At 31.8% G+C, this 11,932-nt stretch overlaps 1 protein-coding gene across 1 annotated transcript in view; it reads left to right on the top strand.

The window, feature by feature from the left end:
• LOC115230872 (adhesion G-protein coupled receptor G2-like) overlaps positions 1-6,693 on the top strand; it is a 20,204-nt gene extending 13,511 nt beyond the window's left edge. The window contains exons 8-9 of the mRNA XM_036499848.1: positions 4,332-4,722; positions 6,558-6,693. Of these exons, the coding sequence (XP_036355741.1) occupies positions 4,332-4,722; positions 6,558-6,596 (430 nt within the window). The 3' untranslated portion in view covers positions 6,597-6,693. The remainder of the gene's footprint in view (positions 1-4,331; positions 4,723-6,557) is intronic.
• The last annotated feature ends 5,239 nt before the right edge of the window (positions 6,694-11,932 follow it).

Raw genomic sequence — 11,932 nt, 5'->3', positions numbered from 1 at the left:
TTCCGATCTAAAATATCATATATTAAAATATAAGTTTAAAATAATTTTAAAATAATAAAAAATATAAATATATAATCTATATATAACCTATATATAATCCATATATAATCAATATATAATCTAAAATAAACCCTATCAACAATTAAATATAAAACAAAATAAAAATAAACTATATATACACACATACGCATACACTTATAACTAAGTATATATAACCATATCTAAATACATACACTAACTCACACACCTATATATATATCCCTATACATACACATAAAAACGTCTAGGCAACGATAAATAAATAAAATAGCCAAATACTTCAACACATTACTTATTCATACTCCCTCACACACACATACAACCCACATACATAAACAATATACATATACCCGCTCACACATACATATACATACATACAGAACTCGATATATACTCCAATATATTCACACCCACATCTATACAGATAAATAAATTACGCAAACAATCACACACACACACACATACATTCACATATACATAAACACTCAAAAGAAAAATAAACAATTATTTACACGTGGTGATCGAACGTATTTTAAAAAATTATGAATGGAATAATATATAATCAACGTAAATTTAATCCAAATCATCAATAAACCATCATGATAAATGAAACCCATATAAACATATAATGATAAAACTCCCTTTAACCATACACAATAATACCTATATAACAATCTCCATATATACATTCACACACAAATACATATACGTAAAACACACACACACAACATATACTTATACCCCCTCACATATACATATACATACGTAATAAACTCGATATATACAACAATATGTTCACACCCACACTCATACAGATAAATAAATTACACAACCAAAATACGCACACACACACACATTCACACATACATAAACACTCAAAATAAAAACAACATTACTACACATAATACGATATAGAAAATACTCAATAATTAACCAGAATATCATAAGTATCAAGATTAACATAAGGAGAAAAAATATATACATACTTTCAAATCAGTTTCAATTTATGAAGTGAAATTAAACTCTAGCCGTTATAACGTCAAACAAAAGTACGTTTACCATAGGAACCTAACATATGTATAAAAAGTCTTCGCGCTATGTAAAACGTCATTTAAAATTATGAATGGAATATATGGAATTAAAAATCCTTTTCGCGTGGTAAACGGACATTACTTAAAAATTATGAATGGAATAATGTAATAAAATATCAAACATCTTAAATATACAGAAATTACTACAAATTCTTTAATAAAACTACCATGATAAACGAAAACTCATAAATACATATAGTGATAAAACCTCCCTTTACTAAACACTATAACATACCTATATAGCAATCCCCCTAACCTACACATTCACACACAAATACGCACACTTAAACCACACACACACAACATATACTAATACCCACACCACTCACACATACCTATACATACATATAAACCTCAATATATACACCAAAATTCACTCCCACACCATACAGATAAATAAAACCATAAAACAACTCATCCCAAATAATCACCAATATCCATCATAATATTCCTCAAATATAATAAATATACTTAATAAAAAAACATAATGAAATAAATAAATAGTAAATAAAATAAAATAAATCTAATATAAATTATTAAAGTTTTAACGTACCATAAACTGTTATATATTAATATACATTAAACATGAACTAATTAAAACAAAGAAATATCAATTAAAGACTAACTATAATTAAAGCCTAAACTACATAACTAAAGATATATAATACTCTAAACTAAATTTAATATTAAACTAAAGTAACCTTTAATAGGGAACTATTATTGTTATTTATCATGAAACTTATTATATAGGTAAAGTAACCTATGTCTGCATTTTATTTTGCGCTCTTCACCTGTATTAAGTAAATTATCATACTTATAAAATAAAATTTCTTTAAACTCATTAGAGCATAAATAACAACAATTCGCTCCTATAGTATATGATTTAGTTTTACAAATTATTTCCCAAATTAAACTATAATTAATATTTTGTGATTTAAGTCTCCAAATGTACTTACTAAGTCCAGTTGAGCTGATTAAGTTTTTATTTTTAAAAGAATTCATATGTTGTGCGATTCTTAATTTTATTTTTGAGGAAGTAGACCCTATATAAACCGCTTTTGGGTAATTATTATTCTTAAAGTTATTATCATGTAATGTAACTATACATTTATACACTACATCGTTAATATCACAATTATTATTTAATAAACATTTAGATTTATCTCTACAAGTACAATTAATATAAGTCTTATCATTATTATTATTATTATCAAATAATTTATTTTTATAAAAATAATTCAGTTTAAATTTATTAAATGAAGAAATAATGTTACCTACATTATTAGTGGTGGAATAACCTACTCCAAAATTATTACTAGAGAAAATGTTTCTATATTTACGATTATCTCTAATAAATAGTTCTATAACATCTAAAATCTCTTAAAATATATATATATATATAATAAAATCTCTTAAAATATATATATATATATATAATAAAAACTTACTTGGAGGATAAGAAACGACGCGAGGCGCTCAGTCATATAATAACAATTTTAAAATTTAACAAATAGAACATATGAATACATACATATATGTACATACCTACATCTATGTATATATACATGTATATATATTATTTATATATATATATATATATATATATATATATATATATATATATATATATATATATATATGAGTACAGGACGCCACAAAAACGTAGAACACAACGAGAAACGAAAACATAAAAACAAACAAGGGAACGGACTTTTTTTAACAACAAAAAAACAGAGACAACAAACAAACACAAGGAATATTCCCGTTCATCAGCTGCCCCTGTTTCGACTCAATGCGTGTTTCGAAGGTAAGGGCAGAACACGATCCGGCCGAAGCAGTCCTTCCTGCAAAATGAATTAAAATTCTTTTGCAGAGGGGTAAAAAAAAGAGAAAAAGTGACAAGAACAGGACAAAAACAGGACAAGGAAGCCAACAGGACAAAAACAAGACAAGGACAAAAACAGGACAAGGAAACCAACATTGAGGGCTTTTTAAAGCCTAGATGGTGAAAAAATTCGTTGGAGTGCAATGGTCATTTTATTATTTTTCCGGACAATGGACAGGTGTGAAAATAATTAAATTAACAGTTATAAACTAGTGAAGAAAAATAATAGTGTGTGTATTTGCCAAAAAAAAAACAAAATAAATAAAATGACCATCCCGGAGGACAACAATATCCGTTTCAACACACGATTTCACATCAAGACTCTTGCAAAACTAATTGATATATATATATATATTATTTATTGACCCCCTTCGGTCATGAATGACCATGGGATTGCACCTAGAAAGTTACCCTCCTAGACACAAGTCCGGGCAAGGTTGTTTATGGAAGACCAGCAGTCGCCCATGCATACCAGCCTCCCCTCTCCACGCCACCAGTGTTATCCAAGGGAAAGACAAAGGTCGATACAGCTTGGCACCAGTGACGTCGCAACTCATTTCTACAGCTGAGTGAACTGGAGCAACGTGAAATAAAGTGCTTTGCTCAAGAACACAACACGCAGCCCGGTCCGGGATTCGAGCTCACAACCTCACGATCGTAAGCTCGACGCTCTGACCACTGAGCCATGCGATATATATATATATATATATATATATACATTTACAAATATATATGCGTGTGTGTGTGTGTGTGTGCGTGTCTGTGTGTGTGTGAGTGTGTGTGTGGCGTGTGTGTGTGCGTGTGTGTGTGTGTGCGTGTGTGTGTGCATGTGTGTGTGTGTGTGTGTGCGTGTGTGTGTGTGTGTGTGTGCGCGCGTGTGTGCGTGTGCTTGTGTGTATGTGTGTGTGTATGTGTGTGTGTGTGCGTATGTGGTGTGTGGTGTGCGTGTTGTGTGTGTGTGTGTGTGGTGTGTGTGCATGTGTTGTGTGTGTGGTGTGTGTTGTGTGGTGTGTGTGTGTGTGTGTGCGTGGTGTGTGGCGCGCGTGTGTGTGCGTATGTGTGCATGTGTGTGTTGTGTGTGTGTGTGCGTGCGCGTGTGTGTGTGTGTGTGCGTGTGTGTGCGTGTGTGTGTGTGCGTGTGTGTGCGCGCGCGTGTGTGTATGTGTGTGTGTGTGTGTGTGTGTGCGTGTGTTCTGAAGGATAGTGATGTCTTCCAGTGTTTTCCTACTGAAACATTCGATAAGTATGCCTTTTGTGAATGTACAAAACATTTGATTCAATTCCCTTTCTTCATTCCCTTTTCTATCTCTTTCTAGCTGTTGGTTAACCAAGGGACCTTTCTATGCCGCTTTCCTGGCTCCCGTGGCCATCATCCTCCTCTTCAACCTTACCATGTTCTTCCTCGTCATCTTACGACTCATCTCAATGCAAAGGGACAAACACTTCCAACACGAAACAAGAAAACCACGTATTTTGGGTATCGTTGGTTTGATTTCCCTGTTTGGGTTGTCCTGGGTCTTAGCATTCCTCGCTTTTGGCGAAGCAGCTCAAGTGTTTCAATTACTCTTCGCTATCTTCAATACCCTTCAAGGAATGTTTATTTTCATATTCTACTGTATATGCAAGAAAGATGCCAGAGATGTCATTTGTCCGTGTTTACGTAAAGGAAAGAAAGAAAACGCCAGAAAACGTGTAGAACCAATACAAGTAAGTGAAATCTCGTCATTTTTATCATACCACCACCACCACCACAACCAGGGCCAATCAGTCATTATGGGTCTAATCACAAACACCACTTCTATCCCAACACAACCATTGACTATACCATCGTTTTCAGGACAGGATAGACATCGTAATAAATACAACTCTACAGATGTCATCATCATCATCACTATCGTCATCATCTTTATGTATGTATACAAAACATTACATATATCTATATATATATATATATGTATTTTATATAACCTATATATTATATATATATATATATATGTATTTTATATATATATATATATATATTTGGTATTTATATATATATATATATATATAATATATATATATATATATATATATATATACATAATATATATAAGATAGATAGATAGATAGATAGATATATTTGGGATTAATGACCACTTGACACTGACCTAGTTTCTCTCATCAAATAGTAGTAATTGGCATTTGTTAGTGGCAATTGCTGTCTTCAACATGAATTCCTTTTATGGTATTCTGAAACCTCCTTTACTCCATTTCTACAATTAAAAAATCTTTATTACTTCTAACATTATAGCAGTTAGGAAGAGCCATATCTTGTCAGTCAGTGGAAGGACTTCACTACCTTATATGTTCTTAAATTTAAATCTACCTTCTCTATAATGTCTGTATATCTACTACCTTCTCTATAATTTGCCACTTAATTTCAAAACTTTTGTATTAAAGGAAACCTCTATAATTGGCTGATGAGTACTCAGCATCTTAAATCTGTTGTAATACTTACAACATTTAATAAAATGATGTAGTGCGAAACAATTGTACAAATTACCGGAGTCATTCTTGTTGCTTATTTTGAGATATTATATTATATATATTATATAATTATATATATATATAGTTATTATATTATAATGTTCATTTCTATATACATACCTAAAGTGACAGAGAGTTGGCGCATGGCTTAGCAGTTAGGGCATTCGGCTACGATCTTAAGGTTGTGGGTTCAATTCCCAGCGACGCGTTTTGATCTTGAGCAAGACACTTTATTTCATGTTGCTGGGCAAAAGTGAGTTGTACCTGCATTTCTTAGGGACTAACCATGTTACATTCTGTGTCACACTGAAACTCCCTGACAAATACATCCGGGTTACGTATGCCTGTGGATTACACACCCACGTGAGCGCTAATTTCCCGAGTAGTCTGTTCCGTTGATCAAATAAACTGGAACGTTCGTTGTCGTAACCGATGGAGTGCCACAGATGGTGACAGAGAGACAGACAGAAGAGAGGGAGCGAGAGAAAGAGACAGACAGACAGAGCGAAGCAAGTTATGGATTGATAGATGTTTGTGAAATGTACATGTTGCCATGGATACGTCCATGTAGAATATACATATTGCCAAGATAGGCATAGCGAAAAATACATATTACTATAGATAATCTATATAAAATTTTAAATACTGCCATAGGTAGGACCATGTCTACACTCTGCCACGGATAGATCTACGTAAAACATACATCCACAGAACAAACTAAGAATTCTCTCATATATTCTCTCTCAACTTGTCCAGTTTTTCTGGAAGATTTCCTGAACCATATTGCCAATATTTCACGACATAATCCTGATAATTAAATTCTCGCCATTAGTTTCTGTAATTAATGTTTTCAATATAAATTGCGTTGGTCATCCATGATTCTTCGGTAATTCATATCTTTAATGTATGGAAAACAGTAGATGACAGATGGGATTATAGGATTATTTATAAGATATAAGGGCCAGGGAGATTTTACTTTAAAAAATAACATAAATTTTCTCATTGTTTTCCAGACTTCAGAAAATTCCAGAACAGCAGAAACGAACGCATAAATGGAAATATAAAAACAAATGTCTGTGAATTGACAGAAAAAAGAAACATTGATGAGAATAATAACGTCGATAATCCACCAAATATATAATCTACTTTGGATTATAAGAATTAAAACATTATGGTAGATGAAAACTTGCAAATTAACATTCCTCAAAACCGTCAGATCATGAAAGGACCAGTTGAAAGTAATGACAAAATTATATAAATAGTAGAAAGCAGCGGAAATTCTGTAGGTTTCTCTACTAAACATAGTTACATATAAACAATTTTCTCAATTCATACTGTTCCTTCCAAAAATATTTTCCGTTTTAGGAGAAGAAGCCCAGTAATTGAAAAGAGCCAATATATATTATTTTCATTAATAAGTGTTGCTTAAATTAAAATACACATCGGAACATAATTAATGAAAACAACTGATTCAGTTTTCCGGGGTTGAAGTTTCATTTGTTTGTACATCGTTTCACTTCGCACCGTTTTTACGATATCTTATTGCACTCGTAAGGAAAAGTATATTTTCTGGGCTAAGTATTTCATTTAAATAAAAGAATACTTCGTTTTTGGATTTGGTTTGCATTTAAATAAAATAATACTGAGATGCAGTACGGAGTTTTGTCAGTGGAGAGGTCGCGGATTTTAGCGACGAAAATATTTTGACAAATTAAACTTAAATGTTGAAGTGAATCGAACGGCTTTTGTGCGTTTCTTAAATGGCTTACAAACACCTTCCACGCTGCAATTGTTTTCGTTCAAGCACACGATCTCAGATCATATCACTTGCTATGCAAGTACATCTCCGTAAAATAATACTGTTTATTTAATAAAATGAGAAAACATTATCGTCAGTAAAATGTTTCTCCTTCCAAATGAAGTTTCTGGCGCATGACACGGAAAGTAATGAACGAAAGTATAATTATATAAAAATAAAGATTTTATCAACAACACAGTCATCACTATGATGGGATAGATACATTAACATCAGAACAGAATATACATACATGAAAGAAAGTGTATAACATTCAGGATATGTATATTTGTATAACCTATGATAGTGTGAAGATAGTCTCCGCGTGTGTACCGTTGCTGATTTTTTTTCCTCTGTCTTCCCTTCTCTGGATCTTTCCTTCTATGTTTCCGACGAAGAGCTCAGCTCGAAACGTTAAACCCTCCTTCTTTCCTTTTTTCTTGAACGTCCAATAATACTATGTTTTTTTGTGCTTTCTTGTTTGGATTAACTATATATATATATTATAATATATATATATATATATCTAGCAGTATCGCCCGGCGTTGCTCGGGTTGTAAGGGAAATAACTTTATAAGCATTTTAGAGAGTTATAGCCAAAAAAAGCCAAAAAATGCATTAAAAATTGAAAAAAAATTAAGGTAAATTTTTTTTTAAATCGTTGACACACATCGTAGATATTTTTAGAGAGTTACTTCCCTTATATAAAAGCGAAAAATGCATTAAAATGGAAAAATATGATGGTAAATTTTTTTAAAAATCGTAGACTCATCGTAGACGCGCGCTAATACCCAGAAGGGCTCGATATGAATCACGACTATAAGATACCCGCTTTTGGTTAAACTGCACCGCAAATGTGGGAGTAGTTAGGAACCTAAATCGTAGGAGACAGACACACAACTTCACTCTTATATAAAGATGCTTTTTTTTTTTCAGTATCGAGTTAGATTTATGAATGTCTTCAGTAGAAAATCCTTCGAATTCTGACTCGCTGCTTGATATAATGAAATTCGTATCCATTTTTTGTCAGAATTACAAATTCTGAAACACAATAGGAACAATTTCGGAAAAAAATCTCCCATAATTCACGGAATTAAAATTACACTTCGATTTTTGTACAAAACTGTAGTTGAAGTGTTTACGAAGTATAATACGTGTTTTCACGAATGTACTAAAGAGATTTACTCTGATATTCTCATTAAATATGAATAGGTAATTCGGGCGGTTTGGTAACGAAAGGGTTAAACGGATGCATACATTTATTAATAACTATATATAAGTGTCGTCTGTTTATACATAAACACTGTTTCATACTTTCGTTTAGTCTTCCTCAAATCACTCTGTCGCTATTTACTCTCTTCCAAGAACATTTTCACTCACTCTTATCTCTTAGCTTGCCATACATTTTACTCATGTATCTATCAGCGTGATAGACAGAAACAAATATTACATCGCCATCGCATTCTATTGTCTAACTGTCAACACACACACAGTGAATTAGTTCATTTTATTCGTTGCACACTGTGTGTGTGCGTTTGCGTGTGCTGTAAACCAGACTAAGAAAGCATTTGACATACACACCGGAATGTGAGTTTTCTGTAATTTTGCTTAATTGGAGTTTAAAATTTTAAAAACTGGACCTGGCATGACCCGATGCATTCTACTCTTAAAATGCTAGGTAAATTGTAATTGAAGAAATCCTATATTGTAGATTTCTATAAGTGACAAAGGGAGGCAGATAAAATCTGCCTTTTATAATAATACTAGCAGTATCGCCCGGCGTTGCTCGGGTGTAAGGGAAATAACTATATAAGCATTTTTAGAGAGTTATAGCCAAAAAATAGAAAAAATGCATTAAAAATTGAAAAAATTAAGGTAAATTTTTTTTAAATCGTTGACACATCGTAGATATTTTTAGAGAGTTACTTCCCTTATAAAAAGCGAAAAAAATGCATTAAAATGGAAAATATGATGTAAATTTTTTTAAATCGTAGACCCTCATCGTAGACGCGCGCTAATACCCAGAAGGGCTCGATATGAATCACGACTATAAGATACCCGCTTTTGGTTAAACTGCACCGCAAATGTGGGAGTAGTTAGGAATCTAAATCGTAGGAGACAGACACACAACTTCACTCTTATATAGATGCTTTTTTTTTTTCAGTCATAGAGTTAGATTTATGAAGGTCTTCAGTAGAAAATCCTTCGAATTCTGACTCGCTGCTTGATATAATGAAATTCGTATCCATTTTTTGTCAGAATTACAAATTTTGAAAACACAATAGGAACAAATTTCGGAAAAAAATCTCCCATAATTCACGGAATTAAAATTACACTTCGATTTATGTACAAAACTGTAGTTGAAGTGTTTACGAAGTATAATACGTGTTTTCACGAATGTACTAAAGAGATTTGCTCTGATATTCTCATTTAAATATGAATAGGTAAATTCGGGCGGTTTGGTAAACGAAAGGGTTAAACGGATGCATACATTTATTAATCTCTTATTATAATAACTATATATAGTGTCGTCTGTTTATACATAAACACTGTTTCATACTGCAATTATATATACATATATCTATATATATTATATAATAAATATATACAGAGTAAAATAAAAACCAATTTACCTTTTCTGTATTGTTATAGCAATTCCACCGTCCGTGTGTTTTGCAAATGTGTTGGAATGATAAGTGAGTTGTGTTTTGGCGCCTTTTTTACTAATAACAAACACACCGTGTTTGTATGTAGTTGTTTGAAACGTTGTGTTTTGCCACTCTCATATATATGTATGTGTATGCGTGTGTGGTGAGGAATGACACACAACACTCACGCACGCACTCATGTACATCATGTTTTCGGAGTGATATGTTAAATATTGAGTTTTCTCGAATTTTGTCTTAATTGGTGGTAAAATTGAAAGAATTTTTATGGCATCACCCACTGAAGTACTCTGAAAAATCATGGGTACACACTAATTGAAGAAATTGTGTGAGGAGTAAATCGTTATGTATTATTTGTTTCTGTTTGCTGTGTTTTTTTTTTTTGAGTAGTGGTTTAAATACTTTCAGTTTAGTCTTCCTCAAATCACTCTGTCGCTATTTACCTTCATTTATTCGTTGCACACTGTGTGTGTGCGTGTGCGTGTGGTGTAAACCACATTAAGAAAAGCATTTGACATACACACCAGAATGTGAGTTTCTGTAAATTTTGCTTAATTGGAGTTTGAATTTAAAAACTGGACCTGGCATGACCCGATGCATTCTACTCTTAAAATGCTAGGTAAATTGTAATTGAAGAAATCCTATATTGTAGATTTCTATAACTTACAAAGGGAGGCAGATAAAATCTGCCTTTTATAATAAGATATATATTATATAATATATATATATAATATATATAATATATATAATATAGTTAATCCAAACATGAAAACACAAAAGAAACACAACAACGCGAGGATGTGGAACAAATATAGTATTATTGGACGGTCAGGAAAGAAGGAAAGATGGAGGGTTTAACGTTTCGAGCGGAGCTCCTCGTCGGAAACTTAGGAGATGGAAAGATCCAGAGGTGGGAATATATATATATATATATATGTAAAAGTTCCAAAAGGGGAAATATGCTCCTCTTGTTGTGATGTAAAACATCCAATTTGCACTGGTTAACTGTACAATGCCCAATATATAATAGTTAGCAGAAAAATTTCTTCAATAGAAATCGATAAGTATTCATAAGCATCGTTGTCTATTGACAACGATAAAAGGAAAATGGTGAGTTCAAATTGGCATATGTTAATTATGAACATATATCAGTTTGACCTCGCCATTTTGCTCTTATATGTATATATATATTTATTTATTTATTTATTATTATTATTTTATTTATTATTTATTTATTTATTTAATATATTTAAATAAATAAAATAAAAATAATAAAATATATATATATATAATATATATAAGATTTAATTTATAAGTTTTTAACTATTTATAATATTTAAAAATTTAAACTTTAATTTAAAATTTTTTAATTTTATTTTATTTCCTACTTTATATTTTTATACATTTAAAAAAAAATTTATTTCTATGTATTGGCTTATGATTTTTCACTATTTGATTTGCTTAATAGAGGTTTATAACTAATTTAATATAATATATATATATATATATATATATATATATATATATAATATATATAATATAGGCGCAAGAGTGGATATGTGGAAAGTAACTTGCTTACCAACCACATGGTTCTGGGTTCAGTACCACTGCGTGGCACCTTCGGCAAGTGTCTTCTACTATAGCCATGGGCTGACCAAAGCCTTGTGAGTGGATTTGGTAGACGGAAACTGAATGAAGCCTGTCGTATGTATATATATATATATATATATATGTGTGTGTATATGTATGTATGTAAGTGTTTGTGTGTCTGTGTTTCCATCAACCCCCCACGCATATAAGCTATTGGGAAAGACTCAAGAGATTGAGACTCTATTCCTTAGAGCGTAGGCGAGAATGATATGCCATAATATACATCTGGAAGATCCTAGAAGGACTTTCCCAAACTTCGGCTCCAAATTTGCCATCA

The sequence above is a fragment of the Octopus sinensis genome, unplaced genomic scaffold, assembly GCF_006345805.1.
Source record: "Octopus sinensis unplaced genomic scaffold, ASM634580v1 Contig16613, whole genome shotgun sequence".
NCBI classification, from domain to species: Eukaryota; Metazoa; Mollusca; class Cephalopoda; order Octopoda; family Octopodidae; genus Octopus; species Octopus sinensis.
This window is presented reverse-complemented; position numbering and strand designations above follow the sequence as displayed.